At 51.8% G+C, this 24,859-nt stretch overlaps 1 protein-coding gene across 8 annotated transcripts in view; it reads left to right on the top strand.

Annotated features, from left to right (window-relative positions):
- SSH2 (slingshot protein phosphatase 2) overlaps positions 1-24,859 on the top strand; it is a 140,386-nt gene that overhangs the window by 105,325 nt on the left and 10,202 nt on the right. For 6 of the 8 annotated variants that reach the window (XM_037880850.2, XM_043530823.1, XM_043530828.1 and 3 more), the window contains 10 exons: positions 2,697-2,761; positions 7,680-7,801; positions 10,328-10,396; positions 11,174-11,239; positions 11,869-12,063; positions 13,843-13,936; positions 14,108-14,236; positions 17,139-17,185; positions 18,761-18,907; positions 21,079-21,279. In XM_037880850.2, coding sequence (XP_037736778.1) covers positions 2,697-2,761; positions 7,680-7,801; positions 10,328-10,396; positions 11,174-11,239; positions 11,869-12,063; positions 13,843-13,936; positions 14,108-14,236; positions 17,139-17,185; positions 18,761-18,907; positions 21,079-21,279 — 1,135 coding nt within the window. The remainder of the gene's footprint in view (positions 1-2,696; positions 2,762-7,679; positions 7,802-10,327; positions 10,397-11,173; positions 11,240-11,868; positions 12,064-13,842; positions 13,937-14,107; positions 14,237-17,138; positions 17,186-18,760; positions 18,908-21,078; positions 21,280-24,859) is intronic. The other 2 variants (XM_043530826.1, XM_043530824.1) reach the window with 1 other exon arrangement.

The raw sequence follows: 24,859 nt of genomic DNA, 5'->3' as shown, positions 1-24,859 counted from the left end.
TGCAAACAAGATATTTATTATTTCACAACAGGAAATATTTAATGCTAGCCCCATGGTTTTTTTAATAGCATCACCCCCAAAAGGGGGAAATTGAATAGTTGGCAGATTGGCCAGTTAAGAAAACAGCCTTCCATGCTTGGCTTCTGCCGATGGCTCCCTCTTGAGCACTGCCAGGTGGTGCCTGGCAAAATCCCCTTTGTGAAGGGAGCTAACGTGTATTCTTTTGGACTCTGTGAGTGCGGCTTCCCAAGATGTAAACACCCAAGGTGATGTGGCTACTTAAAGTTAGAAAAGTCCAATTTCCCATCCTGGCTGGTAGCTTGTACCCCACCTGCCAGCCCGGTTTAAACAAAATCAGTCCTGTGTTACCACCGTGCCCTGCTGGGGGTTGTGTTAGAGATGTGGCAGCTGCTCTGGAAATGCCAGTGGTGCCAGCCCGACAGGGCCTGATAACAGGGTAACATGGTGTACCCCTCTGCCCAGGTCCCGCTCAGCATTTTGGGATGTGTAACGGCTGGTGTTTGCGTCGCTCACATGGGGCGTGTAAGGGGAGTGAAGCTGGCCAGGGATGTTGTATCTCTCTCTGGCGTAAAGTTTAAAGCCTCCACCAGGATTGAGTGGGCTGTTGGCCAACAGGGAAATTTGGGGAAATACAGAAAATCTCCCTCCATATCAGAAGGATAAAATGTCTCCCCAACTGGCCACTCAGAGTCTCCCAGGGAGAGAAACCTGCTCTGCAACTTGCTCTGTCTTTCCTTGAAGTCAGCAGCTGGGAGGGAAGCTAGCAATATCAGGTACCTAGGGACTTCACCTGCTCGGTGCAGTTTGCAGCTCCAGCATGAAACAGTGGCTGATTGTTAAACACCCTAGGGGCTGTAGCTGTGTTTTGTCTAATCTGATCTGGAAAAGGTTTGGGGCACAGAGTATTTCATTTTCTTAGCCACTTACTGTGTGTGAAGCCCTCGTGCGCCAGGGGCATCAGACTCCAGGTGTTGCTCCTTCCAGAAGCCATCTGGAGCAAGGGAGATGTAGAACTGCCGGCACTCTGAGCTCCCCCAAGGGGAAAACACTGTAGTCTTAACCAATTTGTGCTAGTTCGTATGATTCCTGATGGCTGACCGGCAGCACCAGGAGTCTGCAGTGTTCAGAGCGAAGGGAAATCTATCTCCCAGGAACGACGAAGGTGCAGAGAGTTGTGTGTATCCCATTGATGGGCCAGTTTCACCCTGTTGTCTGTGTCCAGGGCTACTTGTTGTTTAAGGAAACAATCTGCCTGCAGCAGTCTCTCAAAACTTCCAGTGACTGTCTCCTCGCTTCTCCTGCCCAGCTGAGTGCCCCTTTCCTTCCCAGTGAAACGCTGTCCTAGGACAGGCTCTTGGACCGACTCTGCAGATGCTGAAATTTGTAAGGTTGGGAGCAAGCTCCAAGCTTCCCCTTCCTGTTTGCCCACTTCCTGTGTCTCCCCACCCCCACAAAGGCCTTGTATTCAAGTCCCTTTGGGTGGAGGGGGCCAGATGCTGCCACTAGATCTCTTCAGCACTACGGGTGACGGGGAGCCGTTCTGGAGCAGTGTAAGGTACCCGACCAAGGACCGGCTGCAATATTTCTCCAGTTCTCCCAGCCCCTGCCTTCTTGGAAACCTAGGGGCCCCAGATTCCCTGCATGGCAGCGCAGTATGCTGTCACTAGGACGCACTGGACTAAGGTTTCCGTAACCTTTAATGTCCACAAGACTTTATAGTGCTGATCACTTGCTCCACTGAAACCTTTGTCCTTCCCTAAGGAGCTGGTTAACTAGTCTAAGTTTTCCATCTGCGTGAGAAAGGAGAGGATGGAAGAATGGAACCCTGTTCCTCTGAGGTAGCTGCCACCTGGCAGGCCGCTGGTCCGCTCCCTGGGGTTGCAGGTGACTTTTCCAGGTGGCTGTTGCAGAGAGGGTCTCTTTCTGGAGGCTGTGTTGCTCGCTGACGTTTCATAGAGAGTGAGGTGCTTGCTGGAGACACATCCCTCTTTCTCCACGTGCTGAGCAACTGCACTGCTGCAAATTCTCTCTCCAAGGAAGTGCAAAGGGAATAGATTTAGGCCAGAAATTAATCTGGGTTTGGTTTGTGAATGCCTGCTGTCTTGGGAGCGTGTGCTACTCCACTCCCTTTCTTATTAACAAGCTTCTAATGTATTGAGCAGCTGGGATAGCGCCTTCATCCTTTCTCAGTGCCCCCAATAAACCAGTAGCTCGCATTTCCAGCTAACATTAATGGCTGTCCTGATAATCCCTGGCGGGCAGCCCAGGAACCTGTTGGGTGGGGGTTGCTCTATGCAAGGTGTGGATTGTACATTGTGGGGTTACCTGAGCCAGAATGCAGTCACGGGGCTGGGTGAGGTAAATGGGACAACCCAGATGTGGGACCCACAAGACTAGAATGGGGCTGGGACATAAAGGGAGTGTTCAGAGGTGTCCTGGAACAGGGCTAAGAGGGACAAACATTACCCAGAGAGCCTGGTAAGATCAGGCCAGGTAATGGCACAGAGCAAAGAGCTAACGAGAGAGAGAGACAGACGCTAGTCACTTCAGTGCAAAGACAGGTGGAGCTGGCGGCAGCCAGGACAGCACCTGCCCAGGGGATGTTTGAGATGCCAGGAGGTAGGACATGACTAAAAGTGTTTATGTGCATCCTCACCTTTCCCTCTCTTCTTCAGGGGATCTCCAGCAGCACCTGCAGGCCATGTTCATTCTGCTCCGCCCTGAAGACAACATTCGACTGGTAGGTCGGCTGTTTGATTTATGATAAATAATCTGTGACGGATACTGTGTGGCTAGGTTCCACTGAGAGGTGCTGCAGAGTGACCAATGAAAGCTGCAGTACGTATCCATTTCAATGGCTTTGCTATCGAAATCCGGGAACTTGTTTACAGCCCAGACGTTCACAAGGGAAAGGTGCAGTCAGCTCGCTGATTTGTCCAGTGAGACAAGGAGTTGGACAATGTTTTGACTCAAGGGTTTTGCGTACATTTGGTGACTCATGTCCTGAGCACCTGTGGTCATTAAAGATCCTGTAGCAATTGTCATAAGAATTAAGAACATTACTCTGGTGTCTAAATTGCTGATTATTAAGGCTATGATTTAGTCAAGGATATTTTTAGTACAAGTCATGGACAGGTCATGGGCAATAAACAAAAATTCATGGTCCATGACTTGTACTATAAATACCCGTGACTAAATCTTTGGGGGGGCGGGGTGTTGTTGTGGTTGGAGTGCCTGGGTGTGAGGAGCATTGCTGGGGGGGGGGCGGGGGGGGGGCAGTGGCACCAGCTGCTGACAGTCCTGGGACCTGCAGTCCTGGCTCCTGGGACCAGCTGCTGACAGTCCTGGGACCAGCTGCTGCTGCCGTCCTGGGACCGCTGCTGGGGGCCCGCCTAGGGACTGCTGCTCAGGCGGTCCCCAGGGCCAGCTGCACCGGCCACTGCTCAGGCAGTCCCCAGGACTGCTCCAGCAGCAGCCGTTGCCGTTGGCAGCAGGGCTGCCCGAGCAGCTTGCCCTAGAGCCAGCCACACTGGCCGCTGCAGAAGTCACGGAGGTCATGGAAGGTCACGGAATCCGTGACTTCTACAGCCTCCATGACAGACACAGAGCCCTACTCATTACATCTAGCCTACCTGAAATACCCACCTGTAGTCATTGGGGTTCTCGTCTTCCCTTTCTACAGCATTGTATGGTGTTACTGTGGGCTGTTGAACAGCTGCCATGTACTACCCCAGATGTGACTGCATTTCCTTAGTGGGAGAAGTAATCCCTGTATGGCTCTTGCCTATATTGCCGTGGCGTTATAAGCAAAGACTTGTTGGTTAGTTAGCACATTGAGATCCTCAGTTGAAAGATGCTATGGAACTGAAGTGGTGGCGTTAGTAACTTTGTCCTGGTGCCTCCAGAAACAGAAGAGTGGTGGCCGGAGGGACTGGCAATATCTAAACATTTCACAGATCTTCATTGGCTCTCTTGTCATACATTAGCATTGATGGGCTCTCTTGTGTTGTCTGGGTTCATCTCTTGAATCTGCCACAGCAGTTTATTCCCCATCAGGGCTAGCCGAGCACCAGCAGAGACGTTCCAGCACTGCTAGTTTGTAGTTTCCTCCTGGCTTTCCCTGTAGCTGGATTTTCCTTACGCACATGACAGGAGAGCAGCTGATGTGACTGCAAAGCACATTCAGTTTAAAAGGAGACTGGCAAGTGCTTTGCAATTGCATGTGGAATAACCCAGCCCAAACAAGCCAGAGGCCTGGTGCAGAAGGCCATGAGCATGCAGAGCACTCACATCCCAGAGGGCCCTTGGCACCTTGCAGCTTGGGGCCCAAAGTCAGAATGCTTGTGGCTATCGAGCATGCGTTCCCCAGCAGTACTGCTGGCTGCGCTCTGCACTGTGAGACCAGTTTGCCCTGTTAACAGCCGAACAAGGACGGTAGGCTAAGACACACCCACAGCCTTTTGTGTGGCCTTCCGTTCGGAATGCTAGTGTCTTGCCTGAGGCTGAGGTCAGAAGTCCATCTGAATTGAATTGATTCCTGACAAATGAAGGGTGCACAGAGCTGTAAGAGACTCATTAAAATAGTACATTCAGCTGAGACTTGTCGTGTAAAGAGCATAAAACCCCACTTCTCTTCTTGTGTGTAGGCTGCTGCTCTTTGAAGGGGCAGCATTACTTTTTAGAGGACAGCTGAAGAGTCTACGTTTGGTCCTGTTGGAGCAATTGGCAGAATTCTCAGGGACTTCAAGGGGAGCAGGATTGGGCCCTTTAATAGACCAGTGTAAGACCAGTAGCAGGAAGGCAATGGGTTAAGTTGTACAAGAACCTTCTGGAATGTGGAAGAATGTAGAAATTGGGCAGCTGGCTTTTAAACTTGTTCTGTATCCAAACCAAATTTCTAGCTTATAAATTCCCACAGTCCTGTCGTAGGCATTACAAGTTTCTTTACTCTCTATCCAGGTGATGGGTAAGGCCTCTGTATTGGCTTTGGACCTCCATAATGTGCTTCCATGTGGGTGGCTAAATACTGCATGATGTCATTTGTGGTCAAAAAAGCTTGCAGGTGAGGGGAAAGCTGTGTTGTAATCACAACATGTTGTCTATAGACAGACCCTGGTTACAGGAAGAGCTGCCATAGATTTTATATTACCAGAACATAGGTCAGTTTCTCAATTTGAGAAGAGAACATCCTCTCGCATGGATCGGCTGGTGAGAGGTCCCAGTGACTCTGTGTAACCCACTATTGCTAGGACAGCCGTGTCGGTGGGGTGTGTAGTAATTGATGCAACTGATTCTGTCGTGCTTCATCGTGGCATCGCTGCCATTGGTCGAGAATGAGCTCCCGGTTTGGAGGAGGAGATTGGGAATTGCGGCTCCCTCACAAGCAAGTTGAGACTCTGATTGTTTGTGAATTGCTTTGAGATCCTCTGGTGTCACCTGGTTTAGAAGTGCAGAGCTAATTATTGGTTATTCCAGTCAATTTAACGAAACAGATTGCCTCATAGCTGCACCCACACTGGCTGTCAGCGGGAGCGGGGGTATTAAATGCTGATCCTCAAAAGTCAGTTTCTCTTAATCATGCCTATGAAAATCCTGTCTCAGCAACTTGAGGCCATGTGACCTTTGGCACCTGCTTGGGCAGCCCTGCTCTAAAGGGTCTTACATTAAAGCCATACAGCTAATTACAGCTACCTAGATTGGTTTAGTGAAGTAAATTAGATTACACTAATCCTCTGGCTGCAGACAAGCCTCGGGAGCCTCTGACAGGTCCCTGGGCGCAGGGTGGTTATTGTGCTGTTCATTGCTTGCTCACTCACTTTCAGGCAGTTCTCTCTGTTTTATCCTATGGGGTTTGTGTCCTAGTGTGGGTGGAAAAAATTGAACCACCAAGACCCTGGTTGTCCTCTGCTCTTTGGGGTCAGAATCAACTGTTTCCTCTGCAATCTGCTGTCAACTGTTAGTCCTAGACGTCACCCCCTTTGGCTGCAATCCCGTCTGGAAGGGCTGGCCTGCAGAAATGCAAACTCATGTCCCTCCTTCTTAAGGAATGAGAAGGCAAATCAGGCTGGCTCTGGCGTGACTCCTTCCGAGTAGAGTGGGGTGAGGGCACCTCTCCCACCATGCAGTGTGTCTTCCAGTCTGCCTGCACCCTGTCACACTGCAAGCTGCGTGCCTTGTCGTGGTTCTGGTCTGCTGTAGTGTTGGATAGGTCTGGTCTAGTGGTGGCTGAAATGCCAGTCATGCCTCTGTGCCAGCTGTTGCTCCTGCTACAACACTGGGAGGCTTCACTGATGCTGCTCATGTAAACAAGGCTTTTCTCATCCTCATTGGCTCCCCATGGCTCACTGAAAAGTTCAGGAAGCGGTGTAACAGTGCAAATGTAAACACTCAGATTCTGGGCGAGATTAGACTGCCCAAAGCAAACACACCACCCAATAGATCATAATTAAGACATCTCCTCCCTGATGGCATCCCAGTCTATCTTTAATTGGGTTTCTGTGACTAAAATAACTGCAGATGTCTTGGGACCGAGTCCAAAAGCACTAAAAGCAAAAGGAACTGCCTCCCACAGATCCATATAGGTGAACCTGGCCTAGCCAAATGCACTCTGTCTGCGTGCCGTCCCCTTGGCACGCCACAGCTAATCAACTTCTGATCTTACGGAGACTTGCGTAGGTCATTTGAATGTAGTTCCTCTTGGTTTCTTGTTACTGTACCGGGCTCTGTGATGCAGCCTTCCTGGATCCTGCCGACTTGCCTCTCTCGCGGTCAGCTCTTGTCAAAAGCACGCGGGAAGGCTGCTGCCTGAGTTTCACCAGCTGTGCTGGGTTTAGGGACAGAGTGGGGGAGAGAATCAACTAGTCAGTCAATCGTTTAAAGAAATGATTTAAATAAGATACCAGTCCGTTCCTCTCGGTATATTTGCGGGTCCCTGTGCTCAAAAAGGGTTGTGCCTGGAAGGGGGTGGGAGCAATTAGACATAATGGCATCCAGCCTCGCTGGTCTGTGGATGTGGAGTTCGGAAACAAGCTTTTCCCCGCAGCTCTAGGAAATGAGCATTATTTCTGCACAGGGAAGGGTACAGTTACAGAGTTGTGTGGGCTCAGAAGCCCCGCAAGGGCCGTGGATTGATTTAGACTCCTGGGATCTGCCCACCTGTCTGTGAAGTTGGTCGAGAGGCTTTTCGGAACTACCATAATTCAGTGAGGATCGCTTCAGGGAAGGACCCATTTCTCTGAAGTGCTACTTAACTTCTGGGTGGTGCTGAGCCCCCTCTGTGCCATCGGTTTCAGAGCACGCAGCACCTCCTAGGACTAACTATGCCAACTTGCTCAGAGGACTGTGGCAGCTATCCCCAGGTACTGCTGGCAATAGTATTTGAATGCAACCTGGATGAACGGGGCACGTCTGCAGGCGAGTGCTTGGTGGGTATAAGGAGCAGATCCTGGCGTCCGAGAGAGCTGAGAGAATGATTCTCGTTTCTCTCTTTGCGGCAGTACTGCGTACCCAGTGTAGAGGCTCTGGTCTTCTGTGCTGGTGCAAAAGGCCTTGCTGCTTGTTGTGCCAAAAATCAGCATGGAACGATGCTTTGCAAAGTCTCAGCTGTACGTTTCACTGGCTTTGCTGCTGACCTTTTGTTTTGTCTCCTTGACCTTTAGGCAGTAAGACTGGAAAGTACGTACCAGAACCGCACGAGATACATGGTGGTAGTTTCAACCAATGGCAGACAAGACACTGAGGAAAGCATTGTCCTCGGAATGGATTTCTCTTCCAACGACAGGTATCTAGGCAGACTGCTTCAACCTCTAGACTCGCTTCCTTTCTCCAGCCCCCAAATTCCCTTCTAATATCTTGAAAGGATCTGGTGGGGAGCCTGGAGGCTTGGTGCATCTCTGAAACGCAAAGCCTGGGCTATGGGACTTGGGACAGGGGGAAGCAGCTCAGAGTTAGGAGGGACAGAGGATGTGCAGCATTTGGAACTCCCGAAAAATAGCGTAACCAGTCTCCCATGCGGCTGCAGGAGTTTTGAATGCAGCAAGCGGCAAGACCCAAAGCCCTGCTTATCTGCAACTTGTCTGATTTCCCTAGAGTCTGTACAACAAAAAGCTGTAACAGTAGATGCTTTTCCCAGGTCAGGGGGAGCACTCAGACACCGACGCCTGGAGGAGGCTCGGTTGTGGTGGGGGCACAAAGGGCCCGAAGGAAATGCCAGGTGCTCTGGTGGCAGAGGTTACTCAGTGCGTGCGCTCTCCAGCCATTTGTGTGTCAGCACGGTGTAGTGCTTTCACTTTATTTATGTAAATTGTGGCTGACCTCTCCGACCAGTTGCAAAATGTGTCCACTAAGTAGTCTTTGCTGTCTGTGTAACCAGAAGCCACGGAGAGGCCTGCCAGCTGCTAGGGCAGAGACTTCCTAAAGGTGAAACTAGGACTCTGAGCTCTTTGTAGGGGGTGGGGTGGGAGGACATGAACCCTAAAGCATCACAAACCAATCTGGGTCTTAGCTAAGAGGGGAGAGAATAGGAACCCAGGTCCTGAGCCCTCCTGTTAATTTCCTGTGGAGTTATCAGTGGAAACAGCGAGTGTGCATCAGCCCCAGAACATCTGAATAGAACCGCAGTATGGGAATGAATGTTGCCAACCTTAGAGTTATGTGCGATGCATGTCAGAAAAATTCCTCCAGAGTTGTTACACGGAACCAGTCCTTGGGGCCATCACATGGCTGGCTGAAACCATTCGCCTTTGACACCGCCTTCCTGGTTGTCATTTAGATATCTCAGCAGCCACTGCGCTTAATTTTTAGCGGAGCTTGGGAAGCTTGGCTCAGAAGCAACTGGGACAAAAGAACTGGAGCCCGTGCGCAGCTGGTGCTGTGTGCAGCGGGGTTGAAAATCAAACCCGGTGCGTGTCATGGGTGCACTAGCACAATTATTACGGTCTTGCACAGAATTCTGTGAGCGGGGAATTTGCTCTTGGGTCTGGCATACCAGTGCTGCCCTCTGGAATGCAGACAAGTGAGGGCTCGCTGTCCCCCCATCTCAGACGCGCAGATAAACACGGCGCAGGCTTTTTTAGCTTTTTGCTATTACTTGGGTTCTAGACTGTCATGCTGTCCCTCTTCTCTCCCCCCCCCCCCCCCCCCGCCCACTTGCTATTTATAACTCAATACAGACTTGTTGCTAGGGCCCCTGATAAACGCTCGCTGAAAAGTATCACTAAAAATACCCTGGCCACCTTGGGGAGCCTTTTAAAAACTCCTTTTTCCATGAGCTCATCTCATTTAGTCAACAGAAATAGTTGCCTGTGACTGTCTCCGGGGGCCAGGCATTGCGGCCATTCCTCGTCCGCGCGTGCAGTGAGCGTGCATGTCCGCAGTCCAGTCTGAGTCTCTGTTTGCCTCCCCTGAGCTCCAGTCACCCAGTGCGAAGAACTGGAGAGCAGGACAATAGACTCTGACGCTCCCTGAAAGCACCTGCTTTGATCACCTGGCAATTTCCTCCTAATTTGCGTTGGGCTTTTCCCCTTGGCAACCTGACACGTACAGGTTTTTTTTCCTGTCAGTTCTTCCATCACTTTTTCTGCTTTTATCCCAGGGTTTCCCTTTTCTTTCAGAGAGGACAAAGCGTTTCCATGTGATCAAACGTGGCATGCTAGTCAAATGAGGGAAAAGACATAGCAGCTATTGGAAGGACAAAGAAATTTCCCATAAGTCTCTCTTGTGGCAGCCTGTGCTTAGCCACTGTGGGGGACACAGGGAAATCCACAGATGGGGGTGGCGTGCTGCGATGCACAACCTACCATACCTTTCTTCCCATTGCTGACATTCGGACTAGCATGAAATTACACTCGCCTGAGTTCCTAGCAGCTGTGGCTGAATGACCAATAAAAACAGAGAACCCTGGATTCCAAAATCGCAACTAGACATGAGCCACTTGTGCTGACAAACCTGAAAGAAATCAGGACGGTTCCTTTTGTTAAAGTGTAAAAACCTTGAGTTGACTGAAAATTGGGTGGCCTGGCCTCTGCCCTCCTGCATAGAGCCTGCTGCTCTGAATTCACCTTGGGAATACACTAACATTACAAGCTTGCTGCAGGGGGATGAGCATACCACCGCTTTGGTTAACAGCCCATATCAAACAGTGTTTGCGCTTCCAAGGACATCTGTAGAGAACAAGACTCAGGTTAGAGAGGGGTCTGGTCAGTATTTCAGATCAATATGAATGGGTTTGCAACCATTGCTGTACAAATTTGAAGAGTAGCAGGGTAAGCGGATGGCACAATGGCTGACCTTCTGTTTCTTATTACAGTAGCACTTGCACAATGGGCTTGGTCCTGCCTCTGTGGAGCGACACCCTTATTCACTTGGATGGGGACGGGTAAGTGTCTCTTGTATGTTCTGGCTGGGAAGCAGAGGGGTTCTGTGTTCTGTTCATTATGCTGCACGCAGAGGATAGTGTATAGAATTGCATTCAAATTATTGTCAATAGGGGCAGCTCAGGCTGTCCTTTAAATCACAGTTGTTGTGGGAGACGACAACCAATTGCCTTGCAGTTAGGCAGCAGCTTACACATATGTGTGCGCATAAGCTGCTGTTAAGAAGCTTTCACTGTATGTGGGGAGGGGAAGGGGGTGAAAGCTTCTGAAAAGGGATCCTATCAAGTGTTGCTGTGTAGCACCTGTAGGGACAACCATATTCTGCTAAGTGTAAATGCAAGTGTGATGTCTTCATTGCCCAGTGTCCTCCTGGATTGTAAACTCCTCTCGGTGCCAGCTGTACGGACTGCCCAGAGAATGACCTTTGCTGCTTTTGTTGCCTCGCTCAGCTGTACCATGTAATTTCCATTTCTGGCTTTGAACTTGAATGTAGCCTGGGTAAACTGCTCACCTGGGCACTGCTGCTTCTGTGGCTGACCAACGCCTTTATTTCAGCCAGCGTCCTGGCTTCATTGCTGAACAGCCGCCACTAAAAATGAGCCTGCCCAGAGCTGTACCATGCTATTTGCATCAGTCCTCTAGCTGAAACTGGCCAAACAGATCTGTGTCCTGGATTCTCCCTTTGCTGTCCTGGCTGCTTACACGTTAATGGTGGTTGGCTGAAAAAAGACTCCGTGATAAGTGTCATTCTTAATGGGTCAATGTTTTTCTTTCACCAGTGGGTTCAGCGTATCAACGGACAACAGGGTGCATGTGTTCAAGCCGGTGTCTGTTCAAGCAATGTGGTAAGGACTTTCTGTCCTCTGTCTCAAGGCTCCTTTAGCCAAGGCATTTTACATGCTTCTGCTTTCACAAAGCAGGTGCTGCTGTGTGTCACCCATGTCTTGCGAGACGCAGGCGCGTGGCCTCGGTGCCTGCTCAGACACCCAGGGAGCTGTGCTGCATGGGTACAATAACTGCAGGTGGAGTCTGTAACATCAAGACGGTCATTTCTTCAGCTCTAGGGGGCATGTAGCCTCGTGTGTGTGCAGTGAGTGATGTGACAGGCAGGGCTGAGGTGGCTCTCCAAAGGCCGGTACGAGGTTTCAGAGTGATTCCTGTGACGCGTTGCAAAGGGCAGTCAGAGCGTGAGCTGCCATTTTGCAGGGTTCTTTTGAATCAGAACCGGAGACCTTTGCTGTGTGTGTGTGTCCAGAGCTGACTTTACAGTCAGGCCCTGCATTAAGCAGTAACCTTTCCAGGCAACTGTAGGCCGAGGGGACCACTGCATCCAGGTTCAGACCTGGGGCCTAAGTGACAAAGGCAGGATGTGCTGCCCCACAGCCCACCCAGCCGCAGTGAATGGGAATGGTGGGACTCTGGAGTTTGTTCTTCGTCCCCAGGGGAGATGCTGATGTGTGGGGGCTTCTTCCAGGTCTGCCCTGCAGAGTTTACACAAGGCCTGTGAGGTGGCCCGAAGTCACAACTACTACCCAGGGAGCCTCTTCCTCACCTGGGTCAGTTACTATGAGAGCCACATCAACTCTGACCAGTCTTCAGTCAACGAATGGAACACCATGCAGGATGTGCAATCGCATCGGCCCGACTCCCCCACCCTCTTCACGGACGTGTAAGTAAACCCATCTCTGCTGGGCAGCGAGGCTGTGCCGTGTGCCGCACCAAACCTCCACTGGGGGAGACGCAGCCCCATGGGATCAGGCTTCATGCCTTGTCAACAGGAAGCGTTGCATATTCATAGGTAGATCCCGGATTAAATAAACATCAAGGCTGGAAAACTAGCTAATGGGGACCCTGTCGTGTCCTTTTCAGTGCTGATTCTCAGCATTTTCCCTGCACTTCCAGAGCTCTGTCTGTCCCTCAGTCTGGGCAATACTATCCCCTTTGACAGATGGGGAAGGTGAGGTGACTTGCTCAAGGCCCCAGAGGGAGCTGGTGGCAGAGCTGGGAGTAGAACCCAGGAGCTTGTCTCCAACTCCTGTGCCTGGACCACCAGACCAGCTCAGGAGCTTACATGGGCATGTTGCTGATTTATCATAAACTGGGTTTTTATTTTGTTCTTGCTGCGTGGCCCAGAGACTTTCAGGCCTCTTAGCTGGGAAGCCTCAAGCAGCTGATCCAGTCGAGGTGTCTAATGATTAAATGTGGGGTAGAGACGAGTGCGTTTATCTCCTTGAGGAACGGGGTGGGAAGATGCATCATGCTCGGACACTAGCTGGTGGCGCGCGTCGGGACAGCGACTGAGATGGCCATGCTGGTAGTGGGGCCAGGTTTCCAAGCTGCCTGCTTACAAATAGCTCCCAACCAGTTGTCAGTAATTGTGTAGCCTCTCCTTGCAGCACCAAGAGCAGTGGCATTACCTCGAGAGCTCCTTCCTGCTCTAGTCCCCACGCTCCCCCCAAGGAGAACGGAGGACGTGCCTTTTTGCCATCACAGGCTGCTTGCCTGCTTTGTTCCTTCCCATAGATTTCGTTACAGCACGCAGGGCTCAGGTTGTCTTAGCAGAGCAGTGAGCGGATAATCATGTGGAGCATTTCAGCTGCCAATGAGTCTTCACACCTGATTGTTTTTAACATACAGGGAAGTGAGCTGCAAGACTCTGGCAGGCTGCCAGCTTAATAGTCTGCCATGATTTTTTCATGTTTTAAAAAACTCACCCTTTCTCCACTGAAAAATCTCAGGCTGTGGGCCTATGGAGTCCCAGGCAGGGCTCTGTCATTAAAACCACCGGTATTTTTGTAATTCTTTTACTCCTAAACCACCAGCTGGAGAGGAATTCTAGTTGCTCATAAAGCAGAAGCCTCCATGCATTCGTTGTCTTGGCAGCGTTGCAGACTGCGAGAATAGGTGTGAGATGTTACCGCTGGGCCCCATCTCTAGATGCTGGGTGAGCCAGCTCAGAGCACCAGAGCTACAGTACAACTGCCACCATCCTGGTTGATTAGTAAAGCTATTTTTGCAACCAGCGATAAGGCGACAGGCAGCAGAGGCTGGTGGAATGCACACAGGCTTAGCTGCACTCTGTCTCCATGTAAGGAGGTGTGGAGCTGTTACCTTTCCAAGAAAGGTAAGGGGGAAGCTGGGAGACTAGCAGGGGGGTAATACGCTGCCTGAAGCCACTGAAACTGCAAAATACTGGAGACATTTTTATGGCGTGCCATTAAAGTACTGGATCCATCCTACGGCGTTTGTTCCATATAAAGTGTGGCTGTGAACCTGATCTGGGTTTAAGGGGATCCAGAGGTAAAGCGTTAGATTCCTCCCAGGTGGGGATCTTCTCAGCAGTGTCTCACTCTCGGTGCATCTGCATAGCATCATTAACCAGTTAAAAACCACTGTGAATCAACTCTATCCAACCTAGCAGTAAGTGGCTGTTGCTTCCTTCTCCTAGCCCCACGGAGCGTGAGCGTACAGAGCGGTTAATTAAAACCAAATTAAGGGAGATCATGATGCAGAAAGACTTGGAGAACATCACATCCAAAGAGGTGAGCAGGGAGCCCGCCATTGCCCATGCTGGGACTAGGGTGCAGGAGAATGCTGCGGGTGAGGAGGGTGGCTAGCGGGAGCACAGAGGGCACTGCACAACACGAGCATTGTCCCTTTATTCACCCGGGGAAACGGAAAAAGAACTCACCCAGCTTTCTTCTCCTCCTCAGATCCGCACGGAGCTGGAGATGCAGATGGTGTGCAATCTGCGAGAGTTCAAGGAGTTCATCGACAATGAAATGATTGTGATCCTTGGGCAGATGGACAGTCCCACGCAGATATTTGACCATGTCTTTCTGGTAAGCCCTTAAGACCGTGGCTCTGCAAGGTAGAATCCGTTGGTAATCACAGGATCTCTGTGTGACTGAGAACAGGCCTGTAATTGCAAATAATGCCTCTTACCTTAAGTGGGCTGATCTCTGTGCGAAGTCACAACCCATCAGTGGAACAGTAGCTGCTCCTAGAGCTCACGCATTCAACTGATGCGTAAGGTGAGGTACTATTGGCTGAGAGCTCGCTGGTGTCTTGGACGCACTGACCCCAATGTGGTCAATCCAGCCTTGCTGAAGCTCCCTTCCACAGCTTCCAGGTGAGGGAAGCAAATCTCAGCTCTGTATTTCCGCGCTCAAACCTGAATTCGCTCCCAATTTCTACTGGCACGTAACAGTCAAATCCCTAATCCCATACCTGAGTCTGCGTGTGAGGTCACCGGGGTGTACCTCTCCTTGGGAGGACACAGCAGTGACAAAAAAAGCAAACTGGAACCCATGCAGGGAAGGGTTGTGTAAGTCACAGGTGGAATTACACTTCCTGTAACAGCAGAGATCTTTTGAACTCATTTCTCAGCCGGGAACAGAGGAGCCTAAGAAAGAATCACCCTGCAGATTATCCACTTAAGGCCACGTAAACATTTTGCCTTTAATGTTGTGCTTAGTTCACTGCCTTTCATCGCTGCCAGGGCCTGGCTACTTACCGCATCCCCGAGGGTGAGTTAGCCCTCCCCTTGATTTCCCAGCCCCAAGGGATGGACCTGGTTTTGTTGGCTTAGCGTGAGGTCTGCTCCTTTTTTACACAGAGCCGCCACTCCTTGAACGAGCCAGTCTAGCCCAAGTAAGGAGGCTACGTCTCCCGCCCTTCTGAAGCTAGTTTCTTTCAGCAGCTCAGGAGGCAGAGTGTGTTGAAACGGGAGCGCTTCCGAGAAAGTGAGCGGGTGGAGGGGAGGCAGGCACAGTTAAGCAGCAAAAGTGTCTCAGGCTAAGGACTTGCTTTGCCCAGGTGGTTTCCAGTGAGGAGTTCGTACAAGCTCATCAGAGTAGTCAGATGTAATCAGGCAACTTCAGACAGCTGCGGGGATTGGATGCAAACAAGCCCATGCAGGAAAGGCTCCCAGGCAGCACTCAGCAAAGTCCGTCTCTATGGCTCGCGGCACCCGGGGCGGAAGCGAAGTAGCAGGGTTTGCAAAGGACAATAAGGTTGGGTTCAGCCAGCAGCTTCATTCATGAGCACAATACAGCGGAGAGGCCAAGTCTGTGCAGTGAACTCTCTGGAAGGCGTGGTGCACTTCACTAGCAGGAGCGAGCCCTGTTAGAACCCAGCGAGGGATGAGGAAATCTGAGACCCAGACAAGGCAGTTACTGTTCAGCGGAGCAAACCGCGGGCCATGTGGTTCCCATGACTCTGCTGCAGCGGGCAGGCTGACTCTCTTCGCCGGCTTGGGCGGAGCAGAGAGCCTGTGGGCTGGCAAGCCACAGCTTTGCATTGACGCCTCATGGGGCTTGTGACCTCCCTGGCATTAGCTCAGGTGCTTCTAGTTTGATCCCCAGTCCCAGGCACCAAAGCCTGGGGCTTTGTGGGGAGACGCTCGTCTTCCTAGCATGCTGCTCAGCGCCGCGGCCTGGCCTTGGCCCCGGGTGATGACGCTGTCATCGTTTTAACGGTGCGTGTCCATTTGGGGAGAGAATCAGCTGAACTGATGTGTTTAAAAATGACCTCCCCAAGGTTTCTACATCACGTGCGGGAGAGGTCAGAGGACCCCATCCCAGTGCAGTGATGTATATCCCAGGGGGAATACATGAGCCTTGCTGCGAGCTGGATGTGCTGGGAAGGGTTTCGTTTGCGCAGCATTGTCTTGAATGGAAGAATGTCTGGGCACATCAGAGTTACCACCATGGCTCGGTACAGGCACCGCTGACCCTGCCTCGAGTGGGGCTGTTTTCCACCAGGGGCAGGTTACAGGTCTGCTCCATTCAGCTCCCACTGCACAAGCAGCTTGCTCCACGGGAGGGATGTCCGTCTCTTCGGGCTGGGCACACGGTCACGCAGCCGCCCATGCTTTAGGGGTTGGAACCTTGCTCCTCCTCTCTTATCCTGGACTGCAGAGTGTCTGGGCTTCTGAGGCAGCTGCTCATCCATCTCCTTCATGCTGGCTTCGTTTGCCTCTCCTCCTCCCCTGCCGCCCCCCGCCCATCACTTAGCCCTCCCCACCCCCACCTTTCAGTTCAGAAACTACTTTGCAGGAGGAGGCAGGGGAAGTGGGCAGCTGAGGTTTCCACCTCCCTTGGCTCCTCTTGGCAACTGGCTCCCAAGGTGGCCTTCGTCCTCTTTCCCACGCAAGCTGTAGTGTTTGGATAGTGGACACTCAGCTTGGCTTGGAGGCCCTGTCTGCGCTGTAGAGAGAAGCCACTTAGATAGCAAAGCGAAAACATGCTTCCCTGGCCGGTTTCTCTGCTCACACAGGCAAGAGGGGAAAAAAACTGTCCTGCTGTCTTTGATGTGGGAACCCATGTAGAGAGGGGCTCAGAGGTTCTCTCTCTCTCTCTCTGCAGACTGGTTCTCTTTCATGGAGGAGAATCAGAGGCAGGGGCTTGTGTGGGAAGAGGCCTGTCTTTATTTTTCTGAACTAGGTTTCTCAGTGGCTTGCAGGAAGCTAGCTAGGGCTCTACCTGGCTCTGGCTTGCAGGGCTTCCTGTTGATTCAGGGTGGGTCTGATTGTAAAGTGAGATAAGTGGCTGCACAGGAGCACTATTTTTTTTCCCTTTTACCATCTGTATTTTCAACAAATCTCGGTTTACAGCACTGGTTTGGCCAGCTACCTCCCTGCACAGCTCGCTGGCTCCCTGCAGCTAGCACCCGGCTCGCGGGGGCCGTCCCTCCCGGTGGTGTACACTCCTTCTGATGCTCCCTTTTTTATTTTTTGCACAGGGTTCTGAGTGGAATGCCTCCAATTTGGAAGATTTACAGAACAGAGGGTAAGCAGCTTTGAGCTGTGTAGCAGGCCCCTGCATGCAAGCTGCTGGGCACGGATAGGAAGGCTTGCCTTACCTAAGTCACTGCACAACCAAATTTCCATCCCATACCTGCTGCTGCTGTGCGCTAATGAGGGCTTGCAAACCAGGCATGGTAACAGTGAACTGGAAAGTAGCACCCCAGCCCCCAAATCCCCCATACGAAGACAGGGAAGGAAAGGCTTCGGAGGCCCTGACCTTGACTGAAATCCCACCGACAAGTGCAGGCAGCTGACGGTCACATAGCAACGGGTAACCGAGATCTGCGGTTCCCTTGCCAAATAGACAGCGCAGAGCTGGCTCTCTGGGGGGCCTTTCTTTGGGCTGAGCGTGCTGCACTCCTGGGGTGGGAGGAAACCCCGCATGCGCTGCTCGGAGGCACTCCTCATAACCAGGGCAGGCAGCTGCACGGTGGCAAGAAAGCGACAAGTGTGTGTCAAAGCAGCCGTCGCTGCCTGAGAGCAGGGGCTGCACTGAGCATTTTGCAGCTCAAAGGGGTAACGTTCCTCCTTCGTTTCTGTAAGGTTTGGGGTTAAGGCCACATCGATCCAGACGGACCATGGAAGGAAACCACTGGCTTTCTCACTTGGCTAGGTTACTACAGCAATCTCTCCTCATCCTGAGCTGATCGCTTTTCAGTCCTCCCCACCTGACACCTGCTCCTAGCCTGACAAAGGGCATTTTCCCCTGGAAACTCTGCTGCTGTCTGCTAAGACATGGAGGCTGCAGATCTCTCATGAGTTTAGGGGCTCAGGGTGTCTTACATGTGAATACCATGTGCTTCCCTCAGCCATTTACTGCTCAGAACGGTCTGTGCTGGGGAGAAGAACCAAATCTGTCCCAACCACAGGCAATGCCCTTCTAGTTTCTCTGGGTTCTGGGCAGCTGCAGAATACAAGAGGGTCCGATCAGGAGTTGGCTCGCTGTGGTCTTAATTCTGAGACTAGTCTGGTGTCTTGGATTGAAGTGAAGGGCCTGGTGCAAATCCCAGAAAGAAGGCGGCTACTCCTGCTTAGACCCCGGAGAGAGGCGTGTTAGGAGGGTCCCATATTGTCGAGAGCACGGATCTTCAGGCTAATGCCCTTACAGCCTAGTCTCCCAACACTGGTGGTAACTGGCCCAATAGGAATGGAGATTGGAAAGGGGATTGTGCGTCTCCCAGGGGGATGGTTTCCAGCTGGCAGGAAGAGATGAAGCTGTATTGTAGCATATGCCAAGTGACCACCACTGGCCCTTCTGTGCAATACAGAGCAGCTGAATGGGCGGGCTGGCCGGCCAGTCTTGGTTTCTTTTGTTTTTCATTCACAGCAGACTGAAGTCCCTTCCACAGAGACTAAGTTAGAAATTCCACAGCAAACCCTTAGCCTGGCCTCGCAATCAATCCCTTCCTCCCTGCATTGAAGTTTAACTCCCAAATCGGCTTGCTCTGTGTTGTAGTCTTGTAACTCTGACTGCTTGGCTCCAAACAAATTCAAAACAAGGCAAAGCCATTTCCTTGCAGAGACTGTCCAATCTTATCTGCCCTCTGTTTCCACACAGGGTGCGGTACATTCTGAATGTCACTCGAGAAATAGATAACTTCTTCCCAGGCGTCTTCGAGTACCATAACATCCGGGTGTACGATGAGGAGGCTACAGATCTGCTGGCGTATTGGAACGACACTTACAAATTCATCTCCAAAGCCAAGTAAGTCTGCACTTAAAGAACGAACACAATACAGCAAGCTCCTAGTAATGCAATGTTTCCTTCTGGCCATTCTCTCTTTCGAACTACCCTTTGTCCTGTGTTAGGACCAAGGCATCTGCATTCTCAGTCCCTGCTGTTGCTGTGTGCAGTGGGCCTTTCCGTCTGTCTGAATTACAAAAATCACACATGGTAGTAAGATGGAAAAACGCTGCTGTGTAGTCATCCCCTTGGCTGCCCTGTATTTGTAGTGCCTTAGGGCTGCTTCCGGAGCTTCAGAAACTAAGAACCACCGGAAGTGTTAAACTTTTGTAAAATGTCAAGGGACATAGAACCATACAAACACAGCTGTTAATGCCAAAGGGGAATGGGGTTACTTGTTACACAGCCTTGGGGTTTACATTATGAGAGCATCGAGAAAACCCAAACACTCCATTGTGCTAGGCGCCGGGCAGACAGGTAACAAAGAAGCTGGTCGCTCCTGGAGAGAGTTCCTTTTCCCTTGTTGACACGTGGGCGAAACAGGTGGGGCGGGTTGGGAGGACAAGACAACAAGCAGAGGTCAGCAGACACTGGAAAGCAATGTAACCGTGAACAAAATCCAAATCGTTCCCTGCGTACAAAGCAGGCAGACATTGCTCTGAATAAAACCCTTATCCATTAGCACTACGAGATGCTTGCTAGGCCTCCTATCTGAATGGCCACTTCTAGTCTGGTAGCTGGAGGCCAGTGGGTTGCCAACACTTCTTTAGGTTGTCTATAATAAAATCCAGCAGCCATCTGATTCAGGAAGACGCTGGTCACAGAAGCAATTGGCATGCATTGCCAGCAAGGCTGGGATGGATTTCCAAACAAGGGACTGCCTTTAACCCTCTTGTGGCGGGGGTTTGTATCTGTCTCCTGCCCGTCAGAGATGATGACCCGATTGACAATGGCTGCTTCTCCAACAAATCATTAAGCCTCTCTGATTTACCCGAGCGTATATATAGATATACTTCTAAAGCACATCGAGCTCCTTGGTGCAATGACTTTGGAAACTTGTCCATGTCAGAAATATCCTCCTTTCAGGATGCACGTTTTGCAAAGAATACGGGGGCAGGTCTGAGCGCGGAAAGCTGTACGGCTGAAGTCCGTGCTGGACGAGGCAAATCACAGCCTGTGCTCCCTTGCTTGCCGCTCACACTTTACCTGAAGTAAGAACCCTGCGTTCCTGGCAATGGAGCAAGCCCTTCTCAAGCCGGAGCAAACTCTTCACGGCCAGCTCTGTACCAGGACTGCTCTGTGCACTGAACAAGAGCTAGGGGGTGAAAAACAAAACCACCTTCATGTCCTGAGCTGCTTGGCACATAGCTCGGTGTGACAGATATTGCGACCCCATGCAGTATCTTGGGGGACCCTTTTATTCAATTTATGAATGATGATCTGCTCTGGGGGAGGGTTACCACGCCTCTCCCAGGGGCTAATAACAATGGGGGTGATGACGGCTAGTTGCTGAGACCGTAAACGCCTCCAGAGACATACCACCCCAGGAGGTTTGCATAGACTCATTCAACCTGGGTTTTTCAGAGGCCGACGGGCTGTTGGTACAAAAAGGCCGAGTTGAAACACTCGTGGCCTTTGGACTTGATCTTTGTCCAATCCCGCTGAAGGGCTGGAAGGACCTACTAGGGCGGCTTTTCTCAGATGTGGCCAGCTGTTGCTCCCAGCTGCCTTGGTGTTTGCTGGCATTGCCAGCAGGGGATCAGCAGCCTGCACCATGCAGCCTCCTGGGGGCTCCAGGCAGCACCTCTGCAGACACGTGGGGCCAGTGTGGGTGCTCAGCTGGTTCCAGCTCTGGGCTTCAGCCCAGGGCGGCAGGACTCGGGTTTGCAAAAATTTTCAGAGCGGCCACCAGCAAGGGTTGGTTGGCCCCGCTGTGAAGCCATCCAAAACAATTGTTCTGAGAACCCCTATTCTAGAGCCCCCCAAGGCTGATGGGCAACTCCTGATATATTTTGTTTACATCTGTTCGTTGTTTTTATTACGTGTTCTCCAGCAGGCTTTTTCCTTGAGAATGGAAGTGCGTGCTTAGAAGGAGCTGTGTAGTAACTTGGAGCTCTCCCCTACAGTGTCTGCCTCTCCTAAGCTGTTCAGAGGAGGCTTTTAAATCATCCTTTTCCATTCCCCCACCCTAGGAAGAACGGGTCGAAATGCCTGGTGCACTGTAAGATGGGAGTCAGCCGGTCGGCCTCCACAGTGATTGCATATGCCATGAAGGAGTACGGCTGGAACCTGGACCGAGCGTATGACCACGTGAAGGAGCGCCGTACGGTCACCAAGCCCAACCCAAGCTTCATGAGGCAGCTGGAGGAGTACCAAGGGATTCTGCTGGCGAGGTGAGCTCCGGGGGCAGGGAAGGAACTGGCCGTAAGATTTCGAGCACAAATCTGTCTCCTGCCCTGTGTTTCCTAAACACAAAATCATTCCCCAGCCCGCTCTGGCCCAGGCTTATCTTGAAAGGAGAACCGGAAAGGGTCTGAACCCAAGCGGATTGGACTTCCTTCGGTATGGGTGCTGCAGAGAGGAGTGTGGGAAGCTGGGTGTTGCTGCTCTCACACATCAGAAACCTCAGCTGCTTCCCATCTGTACGAAGCCACAGACAGCTGTGCTGACAGCAGGGTGTAGTCCCGGACTGCGTGTTGTGGTCGCTGACATTCAGCCTTGATCCTGTTTTTGTACCATGTGCGCTGGGGTTCGGGGCCTTGGTTTAATTATGTTTGTTTTCCGCCGTCAGTGTGTTTCAAGAGCCCCTGAGCGTTTGTCTGACTTGACCACGTGGCCGGCCCAGCAGATTTGCAGGCAGGTGCTTGTGTTCCTGCCTCATTCAGAATTAGTGTGTGCTTGAGAACGCTGTCTCTGACATGCTTCCACTCTGCTATAAAGGGGGATACAATTTGGTCATGGATTCCATGCCTTTAACAGAACTCATGACTTCTGCTTCAGCCCCACTGGCTGCCACCCCCGCTTCCCTCCCACCCTCATGGGGGGCTCAGGCTGCCAGCCCCCATCCTTGTGCGGGGCTCGGGCTGCCCTCCCCCCCCATTCCTGTGCGGGCATTGGGCTTCTGTGATTTATGGTTTATTGCCCATGTCCTGCCCGTGAATTTTAATAAAAATCCCCATGCCAAAATCTTAACCTTACTTATAATATAAAATAAGGCACAGGCACTTGAGTGGCTCCACTGGATTAATTCAGTGCTTCCCCTTCACTGGTGCGCAAATTCATCATTACCTTAGGAGCAGGGTTGGGAAGAGTGCTCGATTTGTATGGGGAGCCTTAGCCAGTCCCCTGAAGTTCCCCATGGGGGTGGGGGAGCTGAGTAATCAGTCTGAACAGCCAGTGGCATAATAAGGGCTCTAGGGCAAGGCTAGGTCCAACGCTGGTTCTAAGCCAAAAGTGTCCCAGAACTCAACTCCAAACTCTGAGCTAGGCACCAACAGAACCAAATGATTCCACTAGCTTTTACAGCATGGCTAAGTAGGAAACCAGTCCCCCTCTCTGCCATCTACGAAATACGGCCCAATCATCTCAGCATCGCCATTTCCTTTTAGAAACATGCTTGCCCAACATCTGGCTTGGCTTCAGGGCCGTTTTGTTGAGGAATGGTTGCTGCAGTCAGTGGGGGGAGCCCCTTTCCTCTGTACTCTAAACATCAAGTGTTTATTCCTGGATGACATTTTCAGCTCAGCTGGGAGGTAAGGTATGGCAGCGGATTTTGTAACACAAGGCCTGTCAGCTGAGGAGTAAAAAGACATCAATAATGCATGTTTTCTGGACGTCCCCATAAAGGAGGTGTTAAACAATGTCCTGACTTGACCTGCTGGAAGGAAAAGATACTTGGTGTTCTGCCAGACTGCAGTATTGGTGCTGGAACCCTCCTCTGCTACCGGCTGTTTGTAGGTGGTTGCAGACGAAATCCCTGGGCAGTTACCAGTGCGTTAGGACATCAGCAGCTTTCCCAGCATTGTCAGCGTGCAGCTCAGGCCGAAGCAAGATGAAGCAAGCCTGGAAATGTGCATGGTGTTGTCAGATGAGCAGAGCACCACACTGATCCAGCTGTGAGATGTTTGACCTGTCCCGCTCCGTAAAGAGGAACCCGGACATACACGCTGTCTCTCTAGGGTTTGCCATGTGGCTGCTCCCTCGCGTTGCAGCGTGTGGTTGAACAGAAGACTTTAAAAACCAATCATACTTGGTGTGTGGCTAGTACTTTACCTCCTCAAGTCCTCTACGAATCTAGGTGACTGAGTGAGCTTGTCTGGCAGCCACTAGCACACCTGGAAACTTCTGCGTGATGAGTCTTGATTTCTTCTTCTTTGCTCTCTCTGTGCTAGACATGGACAAGTTTATTCGTAACCAATATGGGAATACCACCTTCACTCCTGCAGCGTGTGGCTCACCCTCACCCCGGGTATGCAACTGCCGAGCCTCTGCCCACTCTGGACAAGTCCCCAGTATAATGATGTGAATTGGGTTATCAGGCCTTTCAGCGCACGAGGCTAACCATTCTGGGGTGAGCTAAGTGCCATGCTGGGCAGAGCAGCAGGCAGAACCCCGGGGCACCACGCACTCCTCACCTGCTCTCTGCTTTCACAGCTCCAAAAGGCTTCTCTGCCCTCTTTCGTTGCAGCTTTGGGCTCTCCCCTCGAGCTGCCCCCAGGCCTGTTTGCTGTGTTACCCCAAGGCAGGTAACAAGTAGATCTTTACTTCTGTGAGTGTGCTCAGATGGTGGAGTCGAGGGCTTATGAGGAGAGCCCTGTGCTTGGACTGTCTGGCGAGGTTGTTGGGAAGGTGAAGGGGGCGTGGTAAGCGGGATATTGCCTTCCAGCCGTAAACACGGAGCCCCATAGCTCCTTTTGTCACAGCAGCAGGGATGTTTAGCTCCTTGGAGCTGTCAGCCATTAGCAGCAGGGCCAGAGTCTTTCCTTCACCTCATTAAACTCTCCTCTCCCTCCTAGCAAGCCTGGGCACCGCTCTGCTGCAGCGTGCGCTCAAGCAGGGGCCGAGCCCGAGGGCCATGCTGTGCCTTGTGCAGCTTGAACATTCCTTTTACCAAACCACCTGGGGCCACCTGCCGGGGCACCAGCTACCTGAGAAAGTGACTGACCCTCAGGGCCTGAGAGAGCTCCTTTCACGCTGCCCAGCTCCAGCCCAAGACACAGGTCGGGGAATGAGAGACTTTCACTGCAGCCGCTCCCAGCGATCCCACCTGAGTGCCAGCGCCCGCTTGCTCTGCTCGACCCTGACCGTGCCCCAGAATTGCTGTTACCTGGGCTCGGGCTCTGCTGGAGGCAGATAAAACACTCTGCAAATCCAGTTTGCTCTTGCAAACAGGTGATTTGAATTTCAAAATAAAACACACGCGCAGAGTTCATCACACAGTCACCAGAGAGGCGGGGCATGAACCGCCCAGAAAGCTCTGCCCGATGTGTGTGACAGTAGTGTCTAGACAAGGTCCAGTCACAAGCAGGGCCCATTGTGCTGGGCGTTGGACTGCACACGGGAGGATAGTGAGAAACAGTCCAGGCCCTAAAGCGTTTGCATGTAACCAGACAGAGAGTGTCCCTGAGAAGGATTTTACAGAAACTGGGGCACAGAGACAAAGCAGTGTGCCCAAGGACATCCAGGCAGGGAGCCCTCCATGGAGCTCTGACCTCCGGAGACCCAACTCATGCCATGATCCCAACATCCTTCATAAACAGAAGGAGTACATGGTGACCGCCAGGAGCGGTAGTCACGGCTTTACTTCATTGCACTAACGAATATTTGCAGATAAAAAAACTTTCCGTCTCCAGGTTATGCTTGTCGGGTCAGTGCCCAGCGGGAACCGAGAGCGTGTATCTGACAGCCGTACTGGGGCCCTACACAGGCCCTTCGTAGCCCTCCCCGCCGTCCCAGGGGATCCGGTCCTGGCCC

This window comes from Chelonia mydas, chromosome 17 (assembly GCF_015237465.2).
Source record: "Chelonia mydas isolate rCheMyd1 chromosome 17, rCheMyd1.pri.v2, whole genome shotgun sequence".
In the NCBI taxonomy this organism is placed as follows: domain Eukaryota; kingdom Metazoa; phylum Chordata; order Testudines; family Cheloniidae; genus Chelonia; species Chelonia mydas.
Note: the sequence above shows the minus strand (reverse complement) of the source record. Positions and strands in the feature narration are given on the sequence as shown.